Source organism: Polypterus senegalus, chromosome 5 (assembly GCF_016835505.1).
Source record: "Polypterus senegalus isolate Bchr_013 chromosome 5, ASM1683550v1, whole genome shotgun sequence".
Classification (NCBI taxonomy): domain Eukaryota; kingdom Metazoa; phylum Chordata; class Cladistia; order Polypteriformes; family Polypteridae; genus Polypterus; species Polypterus senegalus.
Genome location: NC_053158.1, coordinates 99,481,866 through 99,508,857, shown reverse-complemented (window position 1 = coordinate 99,508,857; position 26,992 = coordinate 99,481,866). Strand labels below are relative to the sequence as shown.

At 37.7% G+C, this 26,992-nt stretch overlaps 1 protein-coding gene across 1 annotated transcript in view; it reads right to left on the bottom strand.

Annotated features, from left to right (window-relative positions):
• gad3 (glutamate decarboxylase 3) overlaps positions 1 to 26,992 on the bottom strand; it is a 97,595-nt gene that overhangs the window by 52,885 nt on the left and 17,718 nt on the right. The window contains exons 2-4 of the mRNA XM_039753155.1: positions 20,995 to 21,141; positions 20,377 to 20,619; positions 1,744 to 1,834 (exon numbers count right to left, since the gene is read on the bottom strand). Of these exons, the coding sequence (XP_039609089.1) occupies positions 1,744 to 1,834; positions 20,377 to 20,619; positions 20,995 to 21,141 (481 nt within the window). The remainder of the gene's footprint in view (positions 1 to 1,743; positions 1,835 to 20,376; positions 20,620 to 20,994; positions 21,142 to 26,992) is intronic.

Genomic DNA, 26,992 nt, shown 5'->3' with positions numbered 1-26,992 from the left:
AATCGATCCATCTTTTTTTTCCCCTTTTAGAGCAAGCAAACATGACTCAAACACATTCTCAGAAATGCCCGTGGTTTTACATTGTTTTGCATGGTTGCAGTGTGATTGAGTTGATAGGTAGAAAATGAAGTGTGCTGTGAATAACTAATTTAACACAGTTCTAATACTTTTTGAAAGTAAACATCAGTGAAGGAGGAAAAAAATATGCATCATATTACTAATATGTTAATTATAACCCAGAATATACCTAGGATGGTTCTTTTAAAAACAGAAATAGGTTTTCTGCTAGGGAAGAAGTACATGTAAATGAAGCTCTCTGTAATGTGAGCAAGGCATTTTTTTTTTATGTCAGGGAAGAAAAATTCTCTGGCCAGCAGCAGTAGGTAGTATCGGGGGGAAAAATGAGGCGACAGTGAAAGGAGCATATATAGGTGGTCTGAACTATGAAAGGAGTCACATTAGGACCTTAAGGCCAGTGGAAAATATTTATGGGCACATGTCTGAGTTACTTGTGTCAGCTGTCAGAGCCTGAAAGTACTTCAAGCCAACGTTATCAGCACCTTACTGTCTAAAAAAATATTTACTAAAAGAGTGCAAGTATTTTTGGCTTATTATATCAGAAAATAAGCCTTGGATCATCAGGTAGAAACTAATTGAATATCAGGAGAAATTAATTGATCTATAAAGGTGGAAACAAAAGTAATAAAAAGTTTTACTTGGATTGACGAGCAAAGAATTCTTGGAAATTTGAAAAGGTATGTAATTTAAAGCACTATGCTAACTTTGGATAAATTTCAAGAACAAACTAAACTAATGCACAGGAAACTGAAATTGATTAAGCTGGTAAAAATTTGATTTAAATGCTATTAGCATGTTACTAAGTTATGAACACACAGTAACAACACCTGCTGTTCTCCTGATGAAATCAAAGTATGGGAATAAATTAATCAAAATACTGTAAGGGTATAAGCCATGCAATTCAGTAATATGCCTGGTACCTTAAGTGTAAATTAAAATAAAGTTGAAGCAAATACAGTACTTACATTATATGGTGGAACAAAAATACAAAACACACTTTTAGGAGTAAACATTTTGTATTCAGGGTCTATATGATGGCCTGTCTTCAAGATCTCATTAGATCAATCTTGCTTGAAGAAGGGGCCGGAGTTGCCTCGAAAGCTTGCATATTGTAATTTTTTAGTCAGCTAATAAAAAGGTGTCATTTTGTTGGCTTTTCACGACATTCTTAATGGCTAACAAGGTACAACACCCTAGTACTACAGACATTAGGAGTTTTGAAATGTTAAATGGATTTATTTTATACTGACTGTATTATAGTTTAAAGTTTCATTTACTGTTATGAAATAAATGAATTTAAAAAATGCAACACTTAAAATACACATGGCTTATAGTACACAAGTGTACTCATTAGCTGCAATGTAAATGTTATGCTAGCTTAAGCACTTTGGGCAAGGGGAAGATGACAAACAACATTTAAATTTATCATGATTGTCATAATTTGTTAAAAGTATGTAGTTAAATATAAGTTACTGAAACTCAATTCACTTATAGTGACACTAAGTAGTCAGACTCTGATATTGTAGAATAAAAATTGCCAATTAATCATCTATGCTCACTGATTTTGTATCTTGTCACTTTGCAGTAGATTTTACACTTGACGCATATGTTGCAAATTAACTCAAATATACAGTAATTATAGAAACAAGCACATGAAATACATACATGTTTGTGTTGGCAGCTGCTGTGAGCCATTCACCTGCTAACCCAACAACATCAAGACCAGTTGATAGCTGGTTAAAGAATCGAGGGTGACCTGCAGAACATAATTTATTTCTTTTTTAAAAATTATCTTTAACACATATACTTCATTTTATAATAAAGAAAATGCCTTTAACTTTTATTCGAAAAGCAAAAAGCAGTACTCTGATAGAGAACCTTCCAACAACAGATAACAAGGAGGTAAATTTAATATATATATATATATATATATATATATATATATATATATATATATATATATATATATATATATATATATATATATATATATATATAAAAAAAGCAGTAAGCTAATTAAACATATAGGAAGGGGGAAAAGGTACCAAAATAAACATGAGGAAAAAACCTGCTACTCTCATGCCTGACTAAACAGGTATTTAATCTTGTCTGCCAATTGATTTGCCTCAATATTCTGTCCACCTTAAAAAGTACTTTTAACAAAGGTTGTCCAGTTTTATAATCTTAGAGGCCCCTTGTCCGATATAGGCAATTTCTCTTTGGAGTGTAGAACGCAATCAAAGAGTGGGAGGGGGTCCCTATGTAGCCACTTAATTCTCTTTTGCTTTGAACAGCCCTGCTTCAAAGTACTTCCTTTGTCACCACCCACCTTTCTCATATGACCTGATCTTTTTCTAACTATTTAGGTCTCAATGCCAAACTCATTTTGCCTCTGGTCATAAGGTAATTTTAAACCCTCCTCCAGCAGAGACTTCTGCTACCTTTAACAGTTTGAATATGGGAACAGCCTTCACACTGCTGTAACTGTTCTACTACAGCAAAGGTCTGCTCCCCACTTTCTCAGTGTGCAACCATTTTCTGTCTGCCTATTGATGGATGTTTATTCCCCACGGTCCTACTCCTCTGATATTCTAGCATGTCATTCAAACACAGAATGCATCAAATGCTTGTAGATCCCATGATCCTTCACTGGTATAAAGGAGGTACTTTCATATTGTGTTTCCATTTGAAATGTAGCCCCAACTCCTGGTAATCTCTTGCTAGGCAAAGCTGGTATTATGGGAGAAATATGTTCCTAGGCACTGCATATAATGGAAAAAATGTATAGTGTAATGTCTCTAGACAGCCAGTAATGTTTACCCTAAAGTACAGCAAACCTAGTTGAATCCACACCCATTATTATGAAGAGTATATATACAAACCAATAGTTTCAAATACCATGTTCCCATATACTGTATAGTAATAGTATTTTGTGAATAGTTCATGTTTTGCACACTAGACAATTGCAGAGAATGGCATAGCATTTAGTAGGATTCCAATACAACTGGAGTGCGAGTAAAGTGTTATTGAAGGGGGGTTAAAAAATTAAAAAAAAAAAAAAAAAAAAAAGGCTCTCCAAGGAAATTCTGCTTCATCAGAAGATATATGCAATAAGTGAGACAAAATTAAATAAAAATGAGAACAACAGGCACGTGTTTTGCTCGTGTGCCACTACTGAACTTAAGATTGTGGGTTTTCTTGCGCTATTGAGTTATTAATTTAAAGAAGTTCAGACCCCACCCTCCTATATCCATTCCCCTTATGCCATACATGGTTTAATTGCTAATGTTGAAAAGTTACCATAGTTTAAACAATAAAAGCATGATAAACTTTAAAAAAAAAAAAAAAAAAAAAAAACGTAACAAATATTTGTTCATTAGAGAAATTAATTTGTACTTATTATCCAAGGATTGACTTTTAAATGAAAGTATTCCCTATGACCCCAGTCCATGAGACCATAAAATTAGTTTAATTACTCCCATAAATTGGATTACCTATACAATTAAACAAAATGCTAGCCTGTTAATTTAAAATATAGAGGTTACGTGTTAACCTTTATCCTCTAGGAAAGCCTAGCATCATAGCAAATTTCAAGAGGAAAATATAGGATTCAGCAGTGTAATATACTACAGATAGAATACCAATAAAGTACAATTCACAAAAGGATAAAATATTCATATCTATAAGCACTAGGGGGCTTATTCCCCCTCACCCCCCCCCAGCTATGTGCCAGCCACTTCTTGTCCCTGCCACTCGCATTGTGAAGAGGTGGGCTGAACATACCCCAAGCAGATGTGGTCACTCCTCTGAAACCCCCTCTTAAATGGCGATGCAATGGGAAACTTTTTTTTAAAAACAAAAAAAAAAAAAAACCCTCTTTGCTCAATCAGCCGCTGCCTGTTCTGCATCTTGCGTGGCACTTCAAGCATTTAAAAGCCTGTACAGCAGCTTCCCTTTTGTCTTACAATCTTGTCTCTCTTCTCCCCCGTACATCCTCTGCTCCTGTAGTTGGTCCCGCTTCTGCGGATCGCCCCTATGAAGAGAAAGATTTTCTATTCTTTCAACTGAAAGACGGAACTACCCCCTCAAGACTACAAACAGAGCTTGATTCACTCCTAAAAGAGACGTATATTTGTCGGAAGTGTTTGAATAATGTTTCTGTCTCTAATATCTGTATCTGTGTAACTCTGTGACCTAAGCATGACAGCATATGTGGCTTTCACTTTCACCAAACAACAAATCTTAATTCTCCTGGATACACCTCTTTATTGAGAAGAAACATTACTTTTCCCTGATGGCAACATGAATTAGACAATCTACAAGTCTCCAACTTAAAATTTAAATCTGAACAATAAATTCAATCTCTTTTTGCTGTTCCGTTATTTCAGAGTAATGATTTCCATTTGTTTGTGCTAAGGCGATCTTTACTATCATTTTTTTTTTATATAAAAATTTCAAATCTTAGTACTTTCATTATCTGTAACCTGCTCTGTATGTATATCATGCCAACATTTTTAAATTCTTTATGACATTCTACTTTGTCATCTACTCTGTCTTATTTCCGGCCCCGGGCGTGGTTAAATCTCTTGGCACAAAGTCTCATCTCGCGGGATGGGAAAGTATCTCTCTGGGAAAGTCACGTCTTGTCTCTCCTCCCAAGATTTTTTTATTATAATAGAGAGATAACATTCCAAAGTGTGAAAGGTCACTTTGCCATGTAGAGCAAATAAAAGAATTTGTATGTAAAAAGACTGGCACTAAACAATATACAGAGTGAATGAAGGTAAGGCAAGGCAGATAAAGGACTAGGAAAGAGTAATAACTGGATGGAAAGGAAGGCAGAAAAAAAAAAAAAGATCCTTATGCTCAGAACAACAGATCTAAGTTAAAGACAATAAAAGGAAGGAAGGAAGGAAGGAATAGAGAACCTAGATTTCAGGTATCTGTATGGCCAGAGCTCTGAGTTAACAAACAGGTGGAGATTCAATACCCTGGTTTGTCCACTTTGGAAAACAGATGGAATGGCCATCAGTACAAAGAGAGTCTTGTTTTGAAAAATTGGTATGTGGAATTGTCACTTAAGAGTAAGATCCTAGGATAAAGTCCATGTAGCACCAGGTTTTTAAAGCATATGGAATGAAATAGCGAAGGCGGCACGGTTTCCTCCCACAGTCCAAAGACATGCAGGTTAGGTGCATTGGCGATTCCAATTTGTCCCTAGTGTGTGCGTGTGCGCACCCTGTGGTGGGCTGGCACCCTTCCCAGGGTTTGTTTCCTGCCTTTCGCCCTGTGTTGGCTGGGATTGGCTCCAGCAAACCCCTGTGACCCTGTAGTTAGGATATAGCGGGTTGGATGATGGATGGATGGATGAATTGAAATAGTCACAAGAAAGTAACACAGTATGTCCTTTGAATCACAGAAGACATCACTTATTTTAAAATTCCACAAGGCACTAGGCTAAAAAAAAAAACACACCAAACAAAGATATTACTTGACAACACTTAAAAATGGACATCTCTGGATTCTTGAATGAATATCAATTCTTTTGATAAAAATCAAGGATGCTGGCTCTTTTTATACATGTTCAGAACTTCCTATTTAAATCTGCAAACTTTAAAATTTAGTTGTTCTAAAACAGAAAGAGAGCAGAAAAGGATAAATGATAAAATAAGACAAGAAAATGTTAACAGCACATCTGTTTCTCTCTATGTGTTAGAGAAAACTGGGCACTCCCCAGTTTACCTTCCTTTTCACCATCAACCTGGTAATATAGGAATACTGTACAGCCCCACACTTCTAAATTTGACAGCACTTCTCCACTAGTTGTAATGATCCTTGAACAAAATAAGACATCCTGTTGCACAGCCTCCCCCTGCCCCCTACTGGTAGTTGGATAAATACAGCCGGGTAGTAAACTAGGAGAAGCAGCCCAGAGTTAAGATAAAGGTAATTAAACTACAGCAAACCAAACTTAAATAAATGTACAATTCCAGAAGCACAAAACATAAGGAATACTGTTGTGCTTGAAAGTTTATTAACCTTTAGTATGTACTATATTTCTGCATAAATATGACCTAAAACATCATCATCAGATTTTCACTCAAGTCCTAAAAGTAGATAAAGAGAAACCAGTTAAATAAATGACAAAAATTATACTTGGTCATTTTTAATTCAGGAAAATTATCAAATATTACATATTTGAGAGTGGCAAAAGTATGTGAACCTCTAGGATTAGCAGTTAGTTTGAAGGTGAAATTAGAGTCCGGTATTTTCAATCAATGGGATGCCAATCAGGTGTGAGTGGGCACCCTGTGTTAAAGGACAGGGATCTATCAAAGTCTGCTCCTGACTTCCTTGATGCTTGGAGGCCAATCTATCATGCCACTGCACCAGGAAAGCCGTGTTAAAATCAATTCCATTCTTGCTGAGGAGTTAAGTTCTGAAGTAGTGCAGAGTGCTAAGGTGATGGCGCAAGGTTTAAATGAGGTGAAACAGGATGCTAAGCAGAGAGTTTATTGGTTTCATGAAAAGATAATTTACAAATTACCAGAAAGTTATCAGTAGTCTCCAATGCCAGGGTCATCTGGAAAAAGATGACCATAGCCCTGTGCAAAGGAGAAAATTCTGCAGAATGCCCTCAAAAGACCTTCCCAATTACTGAATTTGTCATTTTGCATTTGTCTGAAGCGAGAGACAAATGCATTCCGAGACCTTTAGTGTACAGGTTTATGGATTTTCTGGCTTCTTAGAATGTTTACCGATCTGTGTAATTTGGAAAGTATTATCAAGGTTCGTGCACAGACTTAACCATTTTTAAAAGTGTATATGCATTGTGTAAACACTTGATTATTAGACAAAAGTATTGCAGTTCCTATAAAAATTGACTAAATTGACTATAAAAAAACCCTCCTAAGAGTCACCACCTTCAAAATTTTCTGGAATACTTCGAAGTCAAATGTTGTTTCTTCTATTTCTGTCCTTGCAGTTGTCCAATTTAGAAATTAGAGAAAAAAACCACACCCAATCACTCAGCATCTATTTTAGAACAGTTACTCCCGAGAAAAATTAAATACAAGGCTGAAATGAGCGGATTGAAAAAAATAAAAAACAAAGCACTTTTGTGCTTCAAAACACAATGTGAAATATCATAATGTACTTGAACACTACACTATAGCCGTTATTACAAGTTTTTATAATTTGCAAATAAAGTCCAATGGTTTATTCACTAGACCACACTGCCGATCTATAATGGACTGTTTGTTTAAATTGGATCCACAGAGATTAGACATGTTGCTCAAGAAAGAAAAAGAAAATTAAATACTACATTAAAATCATCAGTATACTAACTGGAAACAAAAATGCTTCAGAAAAACACAATGACACCAGATAAAAGCCAGAGAATAAGAACAAAAAGATCACAAAGCAAAACAAGGACGACAGGTCTCAAGCAGAGCTTGGGGATCACACACTGATGGAAACAAAATCTTGTTCGAATAGCTTTTATGCATATAATAAGCTAACATTTCACCATGATAGTTATTGCTTTGAAAGAACTAAGCTTGGCTTATATTGCAAAAGTACAGACAGATGAATAGCATAATATTACTCTCTAATGTATGAGCTCCTGGTGAACTGATGGCAAAAATGGGACTACAGAATAGCAGAGGTATGAAAAATGTTAGAACCAAGAGTTAGCTTTATTAAAATCTTCATTGCTGCACTGGATGAAAGAAATGTCAGATTTGAAGTTTGAATTTATATTCAAAACGGTTCTTCACATACCCCAAGCTCAAAAATGGGTCTAGGCCTCCAACAAACCACAAAAGGCCATTTGCACATCATTACCCACTGAACAGGTCTCACCCTAGTTCAAACTCAAATGGTAGGCTTCCAGTATACACAGGCCTGAAAAGGGATAGGGCTTGTATATGGAGCCCTTCCGGGACACCCAGGAGGACCGGAGGAGGGCTTGTGCCTCCTCCAGACCACGAGGGGGCGACCGCCCTGGTTGTGTTGGGGGCCATGGGTAGAGGGCATGAAAGCCCAACCCTGTAGGGGCCATGGTCACTGCCAGGCGGCGCCCTGGTGCCTGAAGAACCCTGGACCTCAGCATTTCCGCCACACCAGGAAGTGCGGGTGAAGACTGGGGAAACCCACACGGGGGTGTGTCCGCGGGGGATTGCCTGGAAGCAGCTGAAGCCCAACCGGATTGGGATAAAAGAGTGGAGGCGGCCAGAAGGAAAGGCATTTAGTGACTCTGAGGCCTGGACTTTGGGGGATCGGTGCTGGAGGCACTGGGTAGTGCACTGATTAACTTTGTAAATATTTGTAAAATAAACAGGTGTTGAGTGAAGAAACGATGTCCGCCGGTCTGTGTCAGGGTCCAGTTATTAATGCTCACAAAAAGAGAAGGGGCAAATCATAAAATCTAGTCCCATTCTTATTTAAAGAATTGATATAAAGATTTAAATTAAACTGCAGAACAGCAGCAAGGCAATGAAAATTGAGCAAAATCTAAAATGAATAAAATGAACAAAAAGTCAAGAAATGACACTGAAAAATCCAAAAATAAAAAATAACTATTTCCATATGCACAACAGCACTCGAAAGCGAAGCAGTGGATGAGAAGAAAAAAAAAAATAAAAACCTTCAAACCTTCCTTCAAATTAATAGGCCAGGAAGGTATTCCAAAAAGAGCACCTAAATAAATGAACAAAGGTCTCACTACCTCTTCCTAACACCTTCGCTGTGTCTTTAGATCAGAGAATATTTCACACAGTGCGCTCTTTCTTCTCTGTCAGTCAAAGAACGAAGAGGACTTCTAAATTCTGCTCTAGGGTTTTACATCCTCACTGGGAGCTCACATGCAATCCCAAATGATGCTTGCAAGTAGGAAAACAAAATTATCACTCAGATTTATGCGTGTGTAGAAGTTTCACCAGCTGTCTCTGACTTTCCGAGGCCCTTTCTCTGCTGGTAACCAGTTCTGCTCCCTTCTCCAATGGTGGCAGACAAATGCTGAGATGTAGGTTCATTTTTCCTCCAAGTTGTGGAGACACATAGGTTTCCATGTCTCTTACAAGCCCTGGGTGAACCTTGGCCAAAGTATTTCTGTGTGCATCTAAGGATATGTATCCTAAAGAAATGCCCCTCCACACCATCCTGTTTAATGCAAACAAGTGCACTTTCAACTATTTTCACTTTATGGCTATAAATAGTTAAAACTTGCAGAAAAAAAGCTTTCTATTAACATCTACTCAGTGACACAGCCTGTTCTGTACCCTTCACGGGACTGGATTTAATTGGAGTGGGGGTCCCTTGGCTAGACACATTTTTGAGGCCCTACCCACAAAATGAGTGCTATACGTATATATTTTAAGGTCTCAGAGTCAGATGGAGTAAAGTAAATGTGTAATATGAAGTCAAACTCTGAAGAATGGGGGTTTGGGAATAGATTTACTATCTGAAAATATGAAACATAGCATGCTGTATTCAAGCTTGTATTTTTATTTAGCCATTGCTACACAGATGACAAAGTAACAAACACAAACCGTAGTTTGACTTTTCAAACTACTGAACCCTATTGCAAATACCTATGAATGTCAAATACTGCATAGGGTATTCTGTATATTATTACAGACAAATGGTTGCTTGTTTTAGAACCAGATTACTTTTAATTGACATCAAACTTAAATAATTCAGTCTCTCCTAATCAGTTGTGGATCTGAGCCTATTCTTCACTAGCTTGAGGTTGGAGAAAGATCTCACCACTTACATTAGTGACCTTTAATATCAGATAAAGTATGAAAGCAATGTCAGCATTTGGGAAGATGTCCTGCACACTATTCTCTCAGAAACTGTAAAAGCTCTGGAACCGATGAAATGCCTTTTGTGTTTATGAATTTTCTAAACTGGACAAATGTGCAAACCACTGTGGCACTGGGCCACAAACAAAATACAACAAATAGCCACAAACTAGCAGTAAATGAAAAACATATGGGGTACCAAACAGACAAATGTATTGATTTTCTGAATTTTAAAGTCCAAATATCCAAAAAAAAAAAAAAAAAGTCACCACATACAGGAGACAGGGCAGATAAAGACAATACATACATACAATCTTAACATAATACAGCACTGAAAACAATAGCATTTAAAACAAACAACACAGAATACAAAAACAGAACATCAACAAAATAGTTGATTTTTTTTTTAAAAAAAAACTACCACTTGGCAAAACCATGATGCTAGTGGAACATTTTAATTGTCTTAGCATAGGATTCACGGGATATTTCAATGGCACAGAGTACTGCAATATTTGTTATGATGTTAGATCATTGTATGGTGATTATTATCTTTGTGTTCCTTTCACCTTGTATAGGAATGCATTAATGTCAATTTTTGCTGTTTGCCATATGTAGTAATAAAAATTAAATATTGAATTCCCTTAGTTCATGAACAAAAAGTAATTTCAATAAAGACCATACTGCAAACATTGCTGCTGCTGCAGAGATTTTTATACCAAAATGTATGGTTCACGTTTAAGATGAGTAATTGGGTTCGTTGTGGTTTTCACAAAGCTACAGTGAAGAAAGTTCTTAATATGAAAATATTCAATCTACAATCAAGTACTAGGATTGTGTCTTCAAATCCGGCTAGCATTAGTGATTTTAAACTGATTTTAAACTGATTTATAGTAAATTTGATCTAAATTAAACCGAAAGTGTAAAAGCAAGACTCATCAGCTGAAATTTTCATTCAATCGCCCAATGTTACACCATCCCTAAAACTAGGGAATTTCTACCTCTCTGGACTCATTCATTCTAAGATTATCTCTAGTTTTAAAAAATACCTGTGATGCTGCCTGAGCAGTGATGAAACCTGAATATGGGTAAAGTAAAATCCTACTTTTAAAAAAGGGACTCACGGTGATGGCACCATTTTCAGAACTACTGCCCTGCAAAGCCACAAAGGGCAAGAGAAACAGCCTTCCATCTAAATCAACCGAAGAATGACCACATCTCTGAAAAAGACACAATTGATGAAAGATAAGGCATTGCACTCTGCCAGAAGAACGTTTTTATCTGAACCGAGATCAAACACAATAGGCTTGGTATTAGTAAATGGATGCGTCTATGGCAAAAAACAAAACAAAAAAAACACCCCACCACACACTAAATTGCTAGCACCAAAATACTGCTCACACATTCTACATGATTGGTATTAGCAGTGTCAGATATCTCGATTGTACAAGCATTTGAATTCAGACTGCCCAAATAAAAGGAGCCCTCTAGTTACACTATAATGTTTCATTTTGAAGGTTTTGAGGAGAAAGCTATCAATGAAAAGGCTTGTGAAAGAAAGAAGCAAAACCTCTGGTTTCCAAGAGAAAAAAAAAAATAAAAATCTAGAAAGCATAGAGCAGTATGTTATGAATGTCTCATCTGTCAAGTATAGTATCCCATTTGTTTAATGTTTGTGTGCACGAATACATTCTATTACTTTTTTTCATAGCACTAGTGTTGTTCATTTATAGCTATATAAAACTAATGGCCAAAAAATGGAGGAAAAAAAAAAATTCAACAATTAAAATCTGCACATCCTCCCGACAATAAACAGCACTGTGTAACGTGACTAAGGGCAAAATGCAGGAAAGTGTGGGCACAGCAATGCCGAGTGCTTCCCTTCCCACAAATATTCTTGTTCTGGATGATATCTGCTTATCTCTTAAAATGCGTGTACTTTCTGGCAACAAAAACCTCACACACACCCCCCACACATGCCTAGATATTTCTAATAGATCCAAGATGTTAAACAACTTGGCACCAATTTTGTTGAAATGTGGCACACTTGTTTCTCAAAGGAAAATGTTTTGGTACAAATCAATTTTTATTGAGATAGTTTAAACAGATCTCTGTACACCATTTTAATAATTCAACAGCTCCTATTGAAAAGCACCGACAATTTTAAGAACTTGTCAGTCTTAAAAAGGAATATTATTCTGTGCGACTCCCCTCCACTATGCGACTCTTCAATTCCACCCGGGGGAGTAAGTTATTCAAAAGTTATTGTCTGTTTTTACATGCATTTTTATTACTCTTTAATTTAATATCGTTTTGTTTTTTGTATCAGTATGATGCTGCTGGATTATATGAAGTTTCCCTTGGGATTAATAAAGTATCTAACTACGAATTAGTTTATTAATTTAATTTTACCTTGGCAGCAGTTACACCAGCTTTTTTGTATTGTATATTTTCCCCTCTTTCACCTTCAATAGCTGCTAGTTATGGCAAACGGGTCCCAGATACAAGTTAACGAAACAGCAGAGGACTGCGTTCACAGGTATGAAGTTGCTGTCACTGGCTTTTTGCATGCACAGGATGGCAATCCTCTATCAGCTAGTCCAGTTCACCACTCACAGAAACCTTTACTTGCAACAAGCAAGTTAAATTATCTTACCAACTGTAAAGGTATAAAATGCAAGCAAGTAAAACAAAGGGTTACCTGGATATGAATAAAGTACTATGTGGAGTGTAAATTACTATACACAAAACAAAAACCATTTAGTTAGTGCCATTTATCTTACACTAATCCAACCTCACAGCTCCATTCTCTGCAGGTTATAATGATTCACAGTTTCACTTTCACCATAAAATTTATTAGGATGATCAGAAGATTTGGTGACAGGGACAGCCCAGATTTCGAGCTATGTATCTTGAAATATAACTAAAGAATATCAATGTTTTAAACAGGTTGCCCATCTAATAAAACATTGTTCCACCAAAACAAACATTATATTTAAATAGGGCAAGTACAAAACTAAGGGGAACCCCCAGTACTAGTGCAATCAAAATTCCAAAAGGGAAAGCTTGATTACATTTGAACAGCATTGTGAGGACAAGCAAAATAAATAGGAATAATGTCTTTTTTTTCCCCTTTTGTTTTCATATTAGGCAATATGTGCAATTGTGTGTGTTCATTTGTGAATTTTAATTATTTATTTTTTTTATAAATGCCCCATGCCTTAAATCACCAGAGGATGATGTTGTGTAGGATTATTAAAGATCGATGGCCTAAATAGTGTGAGTGTCTCTTAAAGATATTAAGAGAACCACCAAAAAAAAAAAAAACCCCGAATAGCACATTTCCTCATGTTTGGGGGTACTTTTCCTCTGTGAGTAAGTTCCAAAACTGTCCAAGAGCCCCAGACTTCACCTGAATGTCATCCTGTACTGTCAAAATCTCATCCTGTTGCAATTTTTGATGTGCGTGAATCACCCTCAACATCTTCCCTAAACGGATAGCACTTAAAATGTAGCAATTGGCTCAAGTAAAGCTCAGTCTTGAAATCGTCTGTCAAAGTCTGACAGGCAATTTTCAATCTCCTCTGTGTAGCGAATGCTGTCAAGTTGCGCACATGCCTTCCATTGCGTCTCCAGCTCTGACACGAGGTTTTGGATGTTCCCCAAATGAAGGCGCTGCAGCTTTGAAGACAAAATGTTGCATTTTTTGTTTGAAAGCATTAACTGAGCTAATCAGATTGACCATTGACTTCTCTTTCCTTGCAGCTGTAAATTAAGCTCATTCAACATGTTGGTCAGATCGGAAAAAATGGCAAGTCTAGCAGCCATTGATCATTAATAAGGTGCTTGCATTCTGCAGGTTTAATGACAAGGAGAAATTCCTTTTTCTCAGGCCAGGGGTTTTGAAATCTCAGCAGAAATTTCTCCCTAGCCATCTGTCCCAACGAAGGCCTCTTATCTCTCCATCTTGCTTAATGATCAAGTGACTCTCCCGAAACGATGCTTTGGGGTGTCTGCCATTGCTTTTGAATTCAGCCGAGTGAAAAATGATGGCTGTCCGATTAACTGCGATTTTAGTTCCCTCTCCTTTCTCCTTCTCAGTTCACTTTTCGGAAGGAAGTCAGTTTCCTAGTTTTTATGAACAGTTCAAAAGTACCTTTCCACATTTTCCTTCGTTGGAATAGCAATGATAGATTGACAGATCAGACAAAAGCACTTCGATTGTGACATTGTGAGAAAAAAAAGTCGTCTTCCAATTTCACATCCAGCCCATACCCTCTCAAAACAATTCTTTTTTTAAAAATTCCTTTAGTCGATATAAATTGGAAGGCTAACTAGATCACAGCCCGAGTTTTGCAGCAGCTCGCGCATTTGATCATGCATGCGGGATGACCAGTGTGTTGGAAGAAAAGAGATCTCAGACTGGCCGCCCTGTATGTCAATCGAGTGGCAAATGCCATGGGGAGGATATATGGACTAACGTTTTAAAAAAAAATTCTGAATGCAACACAATCTACCTACACTACCTTTCCGATCTACCGCGATCAACGTATTGGGCACCCCTGTTTAATTATGCCACCCATCCAGGGTTGCGCCCATCCCAGCAAGCATCATGTGCGAGGCAGGAACAAATCCTGAACGGGCCGCACCAACTCATCATATGAGCAACACATACACTAGGGTCAATATAGCATAACAAAACCCCACATCCTACATGACTGAAACTGAAGCACGTCCAGTAAACCCACCAGAAAAAAAACATGCAAACTCAAGGCAGGAAACACCCCAAGACCCCCTTTGCTGAGAAGCAGCAGCACAATCTCCATGCCACCGTTCCCCCCACGTGTTCAATACACGATATCATTTCATGATGAAATGCATTAAAGCAAGTATTTATCTTCGCATTCTAAAATGTCCAGGGATCAGGAATATCATGAAATCAATGTATTGTGTGTCGGTCACTGCCTGCGCCTCCTCTCAGTGCAGATAAACTCAGTTTAAGAAGCATGTAGTGATTAACATGGCTCGGAGGACACAACACAAAGCATTTAATGTGCTACATTACTTATGACGGAGTTTGAGAAAATCTAGTAAAATAAAATATTCATTTTTAAGATGAAGTTTAGTTTACGACAAAATAAAAGTACGAGAATAAAGTGGAAATGTCGAGGAGAAAGTCAACATGTCAACTTTATTCTCGACAGTTTTTTCTTCACCGTGGCCCCAATAAGCTTCCGTAGGTATGCGAGGAGAGTAACGTTGAACTGGGTGTTCGCAGTAAGGAAGTGAAATCCGTGCCTTAACGGTTTGGCTTTATTGTAGAGTTTTATTATTTTTAAAGGGTTTTGTAGTGGGAGTTTTAAGTATTTATTTAGTATAGGTGTATACCAAGAGTCAAGATGTTGTAACTAATTGTAAGTTTTGTTTTTAAATACAAGGGGGCTTGTCACATTTCCCCCCTCCCCCCATTTACTCTTTTCACAATATATTGTTAGATTGACTTGCTTTGTTATTGTCGCACAGAAAATGATTGAGTGAAATCATGAATCAAAAAAGTCTCTATAGTGTTTTTTTGTGTGCATGCATATTATGAAGTTCATTTGTATTCATACAAGCCTTGACGAGTTCTTTGTCTAGTTACTTGTTTGTAATAAAAGGTATGACTCTATAAGGGCATGAGCATTTCTTTTAAATGACAGACTTGTGCTACAGATATAAAGCACTTAGACTTTATGCATAGGCTTACATACTACACCTGTGTCCTAGTTTGGGACTTCTGGGAAAATCTCATCGTCCTTGTAATTGATGGTACACATAGGCTAGCATTCCAGCAAGAATGGAAAAGAGATCCTTACCTGGTCAGGAGGCCAATACACTGGAAAGATGAGGCAGACAACATACGATTACTTTCTCTCCTGATATGCTATATGGCAGCATCCCTTGGCTTCGCACCCTGCAGGTTTCCCACAGGGCATGTTGGGAATTGGAATCAGGGAGTGCAGCCTTGTTGCTTTTAGCGAGTGCCGCCAGGGGGTGCTGCAGGGGTTTATAATGCCTTCTTTCCTCGGACTTCCATCTGATCCAGAAGTACCCCCTAGTCTTAGATAAAACGGAGGTGCTCTGCCTCATTTAGGTAAGTTGGAGTCAGGAGTGGAGGATGGACAAACTTTGCCTGGCAGCAGTGGTGGAGAAGAAGTGTGAGAGATAGAAAGGAAGACTATTATATTGTGTGCTTAACAAGAAGCTTGTATTGAAAGGGACTTTTATTTCAACTAGAACTTGTGTCTGCAAGGTTATGTCAGGATGCTGCAACGCTTCCTACATGCCACACCCTATAAATTACCACATTTGCATGATGTCCATAACGGTCACTTGCTATAAATCCCAATTAATGAAATTTACAATACCTGAACATAGTCAAGCAAATATATAAATATACACACACACACACACAAGTGTGAGAGTGAACTTTGTGGTGGACTAGCGTCTTGTCCAGGCCTGTTTTCAGCCTTTTGCCCAATCCTGGCAAGACAGCCTTTTCAGACTATGACCCTGACTGAAGGTTCCAGAACTTACCAAATGAACTCAGTCCATTGAGGGCTACAAAGCCTGCACAGTCCTTGATCACACTTGAATATTACACCATGTATTTTCTAACACTTTAACTATGGTATGAATGTGCTGCGAAGTAAGATTCCAAAAAAAAAAAAAAAAAAGAAAGAAATGAATCAAGTTTTCGCATACTAAAAATAGTACTCTTTGAATCCTCTCTTGAATAAATCAAACCATCTGTACTCAAATCCTGGCTCAACAACTTACTATAAAAACACAAATTACAACATACCTATAATGGATGGAAAATGTCTACTACAACTAAACGTACGGAAACTCTTGCACAATATTGATCAATGAATCCATTTCTAAATACATCTGTATGTACTGTATTTACCCAAAAAAACACAAAAAAAACCTAACACACACACACACACCACTATATACTTGTTTGATAATACTATTTTTTCATTTGTTACTCTTTATCTCTGAAGAAAAAAAAAACACACACCACACCACACGTTATCTAAACCTATTTATGCCCGGCCAATTCTTTTTTTTTTTTTTTGTTTATTTGGCAAATATCTATTTTAAAAATGCATATATTTTCAAATGACTATATAATATGTTTTAAACTAATGGCTGCCCAAGCGCCTACTAAGTGGCAAGAGGCACCTGTGGTGACAACAGTTTTCATCATCACTTCGTATTCACCTTCAAAAGAATGTGGTACAAAACTCATAATACAGTATAATAGCAATGAGGAACAAACAGTACACACAGCTCCTCTTTCTATTTACAGAACCATAAAAATAAATACCCATTCAATACACCTTAGAGTTGCCTCAGAAATTAAGAAATGCCTGCCAAGGCAAAGCTATTGAACTTCTCTTCTATATGGGGAGTTTTGATTTTTCCTAACACACAAAAAATAGTTCTAAATTAAGCTTTTCATGAGATAAATACATTTGACTAGGTCAAGACAGTGGTATATTTGTGGCTCGCAGCTCAGCATAAAAATTTTTAATGAAGAAAAACGAAAGCTTGTCGAGAGATTGACAATGTGTACTGAAAAGCAGGGAGATAGTCAAAAAACTGCGTATTTGTCTTTTCTGAAAGTGTATTAAAAAATTCCACAGCCAGAGTGCAGATAATTTTTGACTCACCCTCAGATAATCGGCCTTTCCGATTTACATATGTAACATTTACTGTAACAGACAAGAAAAAAGGTAAAAGAACGAACATTCTTTTCTTTGTAAATGGCAAATATCAAACACAAACATGACAAAGGGAAGAATAGGTACTTAGTTTTAACAATGCTAGTGGAAGGACAGGTGGTCTAAATCTACTCATTTGCATTTTAGTTTAGGCAACTCCCAAATGAATTAAAGTTCTTTGAAGTATTCAACTAAATTGGCTTAGCTAGAATGGTAAAAACATTCTTAAATACAGTTTAGTAGGAAAACTAAAGAATTTGGCTAGGTTGTTTGTGTATTGAAAAGCTACATTTATAGTAATGTTTGCCACTTAGAACTTTTTGGCTTTAATTCTAAGCGGTATGTGTGAAGACAACCAGGCACTGCTCATCACTTGTCCAATACAGTCCCCACAGTGAAGCATGGTGGTGGCAGCATCATGCTGTGGGGGTGTTTTTCAGCTGCACTGACAGGATGACTGGCTGCAATTGAGGGAAAGATGAATGCGGCCAAGTAAAGGGATATCCTGGACAAAAACCTTCGCCAGAGTGCTAAGGACCTCCGACTAGGTCGAAGGTTTCCCTTCCAACAAGACAATGACCCTAAGCACACAGCTAAAATAACGAAGGAGTGGCTTCACAACTGTGACTGTTCTTGAATGGCCCAGCCAGAGCCCTGACTTAAACCCAATTGAGCATCTCTGGAGAGATCTAAAAATGGCTGTCCACCAACGTTTACCATCCAACCTGACAGAACTGGAGAGGATCTACAAGGAGGAATGGCAGAAGATCCCCAAATCCAGGTGTGAAAAACTTGTTGCATCTTTCCCAAGACGACGCATGGCTGTATTAGCTCAAAAGGGTGCATGTACTAAATACTGAGCAAAGGGTCTGAATACTTAGGACCATGTGATATTTCAGTTTTTTTTTTTAATAAATCTGCAACAATTTCAAAAATTATTTTTTTTGTCTGTCAATATGGGGTGCTGTGTGTACATTAAAGAGGAAAAAAAATTAAACGATTTTAGCAAATGGCTGCAATATAACAAAGAGTGAAAAATTGAAGGGGGTCTGAATACGTTCCGTACCCACTGTATGTTATGTGTTACTTAGAGCATACTATTTTTAATTACCAGGGCCATCGTCAAAGCTGAAGCATAACCTTTTTTCTTAACTAATCCATCCCTCCATCCATCCATTATCCAACCCGCTATATCCTAACTACAGGGTCATGGGGGATCTGCTGGAGCCAATCCCAGCCAACACAGGGTGCAAGGCAGAAAACGAACCCTGGGCAGGGCGCCAGCCCACCGCAGGACGGACACACCCCATACCCCAACCCCCCCATACACACACACACAGACACACGGGACAATTTAGGATCGCCATCCACCTAACCGTCATGTCTTCGGACTGTGGGAGGAAACCGGAGCACCCGGAGGAAACCCACGCAGACGTGGGGAGAACATGCAAACTCCACGCAGGGAGGTCCCGGGAAGCGAACCCAGGTCTCCTAACTGCGAGGCAACAGCGCTACCACTGCGCCACCTCCTTAAATAATCTGAATAAAAATATTTTGTTAGATTATAGCTCTTGTCTAAGACTACATCCTTTTGACTCATCACGAGATGCATTTAGCCATATTAAATTTTTCAAAATATAGTCCACCAACCCCCCCCCCACTCATCTTGACCCTTTTCTGAGAAATACACAGGTCCAAAACGGATGTACAGTTTTGCCAAACCCTTAAGGAGCAATGTTCCTCTGTTTCAACCTCCCAAAAGAACTTTTAAAACTCTCAAAACAGCCTTTTTACTGAGTTTCATAATTGTAAAATTGCATGCGAAGAGATTTTCATCAATTTTGTCAAACTGTATTGGCCGTTTTCCTCATCACTACCTATAATTTTTTTGATATTATATCAGCATTTTGTTATTAAGTGCGATTCAGGGAAGTCACGATGAAAGATTAAAATTTTTTTAGGGCATTACCATATCTCTGTTCGGAATATAGTAGAAAAAACGAACAACTGAGGACAGTGTTAGTAATTTTTACAGTTGCATCGAGGTCTGTTTTATAATGACCCAGTCAGAAGTTTAGGTCTTGATACCAATATAGCATTGCGATTTGTAGAAATTTTAAATTGACGGTAAAGGAATCAGCTTAACATTATCAAATGGTGCACACTGGTTCTCTCTCTTGTAACAATAGGGACCTGCAATAATGTTTATTCACCCCAATCCCCTCTGAAAACCATAACACACGCACACACTTTAGATGCCTTCTGTGATCCATGGATTAAATTATTCAACACCCTATCCAATGAATTTATATGGCAAACATCTACTTGTGAAACCACAGTAAACCAGGAAATACAAAGAAATACTGTTCATGGTTTCAACCCAGCAAGAAGTTATGGCAATTATGAAATCCAATCGTACACAAAAAAAAGTTCTCAACTCGTGACACAAAGAAATTGACAGTTATGAGAAACATAATGTGGATGATGGAAGGGATGATTGCATTTCAGCCAGTAATGACTAAAAGGTCAACCTGTTTGTTTTTTTTTTTAAATAAAAAACCCACACACCACCACACGCCTGTCTACTTACCCTACTCCCACTATAAAAATATTTTCAGCTAAATAAACTATGCTGGAATACAATCAATGTAGTGATAACCAATGCTTTATTATTTACCGAACAGGGGATCATATTTTTGAAGTAGTAAGTTCAAGACACAGTGTACCTGTTTTCACACCATATTTCAATGTATCTCTGCAGTCCACAAGAAGCTGGTCTAAATTTTCAGGTTTATCAGACAAATCCAAGCCAAACCCTTCAATTCCTTCTTTGAGCTGATGTGGATGATGAAAGTCCAGTACTTTATTTTTTCGATCAAATGATGCACATACATAGTTCAGAAGCATTTCCACCACTTCTCTGAGAAAGTGCTTGGTGTTTTCCTCTCCATTTTTTTGGGGTAACAGGTCTAAAACAAGTAAAAAAAAAAAAAAACCCACATGATGAGGACTACATAGCAAATTATAAAAACTACAATGATTATAATTTCTAAGTTAGTCATTCAAAGGAACGGTGGAAACTCAATTTTCCTTAAAAAATGGTCTAACTAGTTTCGTGTCATGATGACTTGTTGCGTCTCCTGACAGGAGGTACCTTCACGCAGAATGCTGACATGCACCCATACTCCATTTCAGTCATCTTTCATCCGAACAACCCTTAAGTTACTTTTATTCAGATAAAATGCATTTATCATTTACATTAATTAATAATCACAACTTTGCACTTTAACAAGGTTGAGAAGAAATTACCACCTTTCAAAGTATAACTGCAAAAATTTGCTTACCATGGCTAAACATTGTTGAGAAGTCTGTTTTCTTAGGTCCAATTTCGCATTGCTGCCCATTTTTATTTGGAATTATGTTCTGCACATTTTTCAAACACAAAGGTTCTCGTGACTTTTTTCCATCAGAAATAGCCTTGCCAAAGCAGTCTGGAAAACAAACATTTCTGTACTTTTAGATTATCAAAAAAAAAAAAAAAACCCTTTGCTTTTGCTATATCTACTATATAACAAGAAACTATAAAAAAAAATTCTTGGTGCCTCAAAATATATTTATCCCCCTTCTCAGGAAGCAACCAGAAATCACAAGGGATGCTAATCGGCAAAATTCACAAAGCAATTTTCGCAGTCAATATGTGGTGTTCTCTAGAAACTTTCCTGGAAAAATGTAGTGTGGCAAGCTTATGCACACATTTCCCCCCCCCTCCAAGTGCCCTATGATGCTTTCTGAAGCCAGTGTGACATCAGAGCTATAGAAGCCATGCACAGAACTTTTAAGCCTACTGTAAGATCATTACCAACATGGCCATAGCTGGGTTGCAAGAATACTACAGAGATGTGCTATATGATTCCTCGCATGGCCAATTTGTGCCCAAAGACTGGAGATCTGACAAGGCAATTATCTGTATTTTATTTTCTTAATGCTAGTTTTTGGCCTTTTGTTATATTTTGTTTGTGGCATTTGTTCCATCCAGATCTTTTGTTTTTTGAGGCATGGTGGCACGGTGATTAGCACTGCTGCCTCACTGCTCAGATCGCATATTTGGATACAATAATTGGTCCAGCATAGTTGGTAAACTATGTCCTCCTTCCCCCATTAACTTCACTGCAGTTGGCGAAGTTCACCAACATTTCCATGATTTCACAGAACTTGAGGCAAAGCAAATTTAACAGTGTTGGCCATTACTGATCACAGGACTTGACCCTACCCAGGAAGGATATGCCACAGAGTCCCACATACCACTACTGGCAGGCTATGGGTTTAAATCCCACTACTGATGCTGTGTGACCATGAGCAAGTCACATGAACTGCATGTTCTCCAACTGAAGAAGAAAAATGTAACCAATTGTATCAAACCATAAAAGTAAATGTACTGGTATTTCAAAATTAAGAAACAGGTTTATGTTCTGTCCCAGGACTATACTTAGACAACATTCCTTCCTGGAATGGAATGCTGTTCAGTCAAAACCCAAACACTGATCTTTTTCCCTTTTTTAGGTTAGACTGCACTGCTTTCTAAATAAACACAATCAGTATGACTAGATGATTCTTTTAGCTTTTACTATCTTTTTGCTCCCGAATGGTCAACATATATTTCTATAGGAGAGTGTGTGTTTGTATGTATGTGTACATACACTGCTCAAAAGAATAAAGGGAACACAATCATAATAGTCTAAACACCAAGTCAATAAAGCTTCAGAGATAGCATTCTGTTCAGTTAGGAAGCATAAAAGATTGCAGTCTCAAGAATATCAATCACACTTTGAGATATGGTGGAGATGGAAGAAGTAAATAGAATGGAGCAAGATCACAGGATTAAATATGTGAACTCATTAAACATCCGGTAAAAAGTCAGTGTCTTTCAAATCAATAAAAATCTCATTAAATGCAAGAGCACAAACGTGAGCACTTAAATAAAAAACAACAGCATATTAGGGATTCTCTCTTATCTACATCTTCTATAAATATGCTACCGTGGCTGTTCATTTGTCTGTCCAGGATTTTAAATCACCTGTAGCTCACAAATAGATTCACCTATTGACTTGAAATTTAGTACACATACTATGTGAAGTCTACTATCTGCTTTTGGGGTGAGGATTTTTATTACTTTTTAATTTTATTGTAGAATCAACTCTCAGCAGCGCGGCGCATGTATATGGGCACCGTTCTCATTCTTGAAGCAGATTGAACACTTAAGTGCCAGCTTAAGTGAAAAATTAAAGAAAACATACTAAGTAATTGCAACACAAAAACTTAAATCATTTTTAACGCAAAAAGATGCCGAAGAAAGAAGCAACAGGCTGCTAGGGTGGAGAAAAGAAGAGCTGCTCAGGAAGCAGCAAGCGCATCAACCTCTGAGCAAACGAATGCTAAACAGAGACAGAGTATGAAAACTAGGAATGCTCAAGTCAAGTGTATTCACTGCACGTTATTGTGCAGTATGCCGTTACTGGTTTGAAGATAATTTACAAGCAATGTCAGTTACTTTTTCTTTTTGTGGTATCTCAGAATCTTTATTTGATAATGCAGAATCCAAGTCAACAATATATGTAAAATTTCCTTTGCAGAGTAGTTCTTTTGATGATGGAACCAGCGAGTCGGTTCATCTTGCAACTTTTGCTGCCATCTAGCAGATAAAATTAATCATTACGCTGCAGGCAACTATTGTTGATGCTTAGCAATGCCTTCAGTGTTATACCCTCTTGATATCAACAATAGCCTTGAAACTGTTAAGCTAGACCAGGGGTGGGCAAGGTCAGTCCTGAAGAGCTAAAGTTGCTACAGGTTTTCATTCCAACCCAATTGCTTAATTAGAAACCAATCCTTCTCAACCTCAGACCTTATTTAAATTGTATGGCTTGTTGCTCTGCAATGTAAGGTCTTATATTGTAGAATATTATCCAAATAATTTTAAGACTAAAATGCATAATTTTCAGTCCGTCACATTTTCTATTAGGTGTTTTATCAAACAGTGCATGAACACCACACAGATGTTAATAGAAACAAGCTAGATGGAGAACTATTGGTTGATTTGTCATTTACATCTTATTGTTACTAAGGAGCCAACAAACCGTGACTGCAGCTGTTTAAGATTGAAATAAACAAGGGTGGGGAACCTTAACAAGCAGGACCACTAAAATGAAGCATCACAATGTCACTTAAGCAATAAGTGCTTTATCAGGAATAATTGATTTCTCATTAAGAAGCTGGGTTGGAGCAAAAACCTTCAGCCACTGCGGTTCTCCAGGACTGACATTGCCCACCCAGGAGCTAGACTTGGCACTTAAAAACTTGTTGCAAAGAATTTTTTTTTTAATTAAATTAACTTTTGCATAACTATTGCATTTTTTTTATTTATTTATTTATTTTTTAAAACCGCAGTTTTCTCTTTCATTGTAATTGTGTAGATTATGCCAGGATACTGGCTCACCACAAGTTGTACCTTCCACATAAGGTACAGTTATTATATAGTCAACTTAAAATCCTTGATTACAAACAGAAGATCCCATTTACAGTATCTAAGTGAATTCTAAAAGCAATTGACTACACCAGTGATGAATTAATTATGCTATATTAAAACAGGCGAATACTTATGCTATAAATCATTTTGTGTTATATAAATTTAGACCACTTTGCAGATATCGGGTTTTAACTTTGATATTAAAGAGTTTTTTTTTGGTTGATCAGTGTCAAAGGCCAAAATAACCCACAGTGATAAATAAAAGTATAAAAACTTCAGAGGGGGGGGCGAGTACTTTTTATGGGCACCATTTATGGATGTGCATGTATAAATGTAATCCTATACCTATAATCGCTTATCAAATGACAACATTTTTAGACTTAATTTGTATTAGATGCATCATATTTCTTTTCTAAACAGGATTTTATAATGCTTTCAAACACTTTCTAAATATTTAATTTTGTTACATACTAAAAGTACAGTATTATCTTACTCCAGTCTGCTCCTGAATCTTATGCTGGATGACTGCGGATATATATCTACAGTATTTTTTTTTTTATATTCCTACAGTCCACCTTTAAGGGTTTCATTCAACTTCATAAATTCCATTTAAGGTTTGAAACACAGGATTTTGCTTCAGAATTTCTTAAGCATAAAAACAGATTAACTACTGAAATTAAAACAAGGGACATTTTCTATCTGAGGGACGAAGTTTTTTCAACAAGTTAAAATTAAAACACACCTTTGGAATGAATAAAATAAGCAGGCGCTGGCTTCCGTCCTGTACAAAATGACTCTGCTCAATATTCCATTTTCACACATCTTTGTATATACAATAGGTGCTCAAATTTTGGAAAAAGGGAAATGTTATTTTATTAGCCAACATTGCACTTCCACAAACTATGAATAACTTCAGACTGGAGGCCTTCAGCTTCTCAAAAATTTTAAATAGGAGAAGATATCAAGGGCAGCACGGTGGCGCAGTAGTAGCACTGCTGCCTCGCAGTTACGAGACCCGGGTTCACTTCCCAGGTCCTCCCTGCGTGGAGTTTGCATGTTCTCCCCATGTCTGCGTGGGTTTCCTTTGGGCGTTCCGGTTTCCTCCCACAGTCCAAAGACACGCAGGTTAGGTGGATTGGCGATTCTAATTTGGCCCTAGTGTGTGCTTGGTGTGTGGGTCCTGCGGTGGGGTGGCACCCTGCCCGGGATTAGTTCCTGCCTTGTGCCCGGTGTTGGCTGGGATTGGCTCCAGCAGACCCCCGTGACCCTGTGTTCGGATTCAGCGGGTTGGATAATGGATGGAAGGAAGATATCAAGAGAACTAATCGAGCAAAATTCACCCTTATCTGGAGAATTACCAGCTTGCAGACTGATCATAGATGGAGATGGAGGCCACTTCCTCAACACATCCTAAATTAGCTGTATCAGTTCATGGGAGCCTCAAAAACTCACATGATTGGTGACGATTCTTTTTCTGCTTTTAATGCAATCCGTCGTCATGTTTTAATCTAGAAACCGATTTTTTAATTCTAGAGGATCTAACTTGGGCTGGATTCTAGTCTTTTTAACTACCAACACAAATAAGTGTTAACTTTTTTTTGCAATAACCTTTCTCCATCCACTCAGGGCTGCTGCCCAACTCCCCTTGGGTTCAATTTGTATACAAATGACTGCAGGGATTAACATTAAGAACAGGCATATCTTAAAATCTGCAGACGACTCATTAGCCTCTTAAAAGAAAAGGAGTAGCCATGGACCTATTGTTGACGAATTTGTTCAGTACTTTGATTGTCCCTTTTTACATCTAAATCTCTTTGAAACCAAGGAAAATGCTTTAGAATATAGATAATCCTCTCCTCGCCCATCTCAACAATAGACTACAGAGTTGAGAAACAACTATAATTTTGCAGGGACAGTAAAGGAGAACATTCTAGCCTTATTGATTTTAAATTATCACAAATCTGTAAAAAGGGAAAATTCTGATACTTTGTTTAAAAATTAGAAACAACAACAGTACAAGTCTAATTTAAAGTCTTAATGAATATATTGTTGCATTATCTTTTATGGGTTAGTAAACCTTTTCATTCAGTGCAGCCACCGGCACGGACTGGGATTGCTATAAGGATTGTGTCCGACCCCATGGGTCTGGTGATTGTGGTGAAAGTAGCTCCAGGTTCCTTGACTTTGCAAAAGATCAGGAGTTACAGATCACTGGATCCTGTATCTAGCACCCTGGGCCACATTGTTGCACAAGACTCCAAGATTAGACTGTTTCTAATGATTTTGCAAACAATTTGTGTGAAAAACTTGCAGACTTGGATGCAACCTTCTATGTCGAGACCCTGAATGTTGCCGAGGTGGTGTACCTAAGAGGTGGTATTTCATCTCGCAGAGCACCCTGGATATTAAGGAGTCGCAGCGCACGGCTTAATGCCAACTCCAGTCTGTACGGGGAACAGAAGGATGGAGGTGAGGGCTCCGAGGGCAGATAAAGAGGAGTTTGTTAGAGGAATCTGTGAGCAAGTGACACACCATCTATGGTCTAGTAACCCATGTCCTGCTTACAGAGGAATCAAAGCATTATGCACATTCAAATCTGTTTCTTTGAGAGTTGCAGTCAGGATGGGTGATGGAACAGTCCTTATGGCGCTGGGCTGGCTACTTTGAGCATCTGTTTAAAGCCGATCCTCCAGCTAGGATGTTGGATATCTCTGGGTCCACGGTTCTTGAGGCTGATCATCCAATTAGTTGTAAACCACCCAATCTCACAGATATTGCAGACAGTGAACCAGCTGATGGGAGGCAAGGCTGCAGGGATG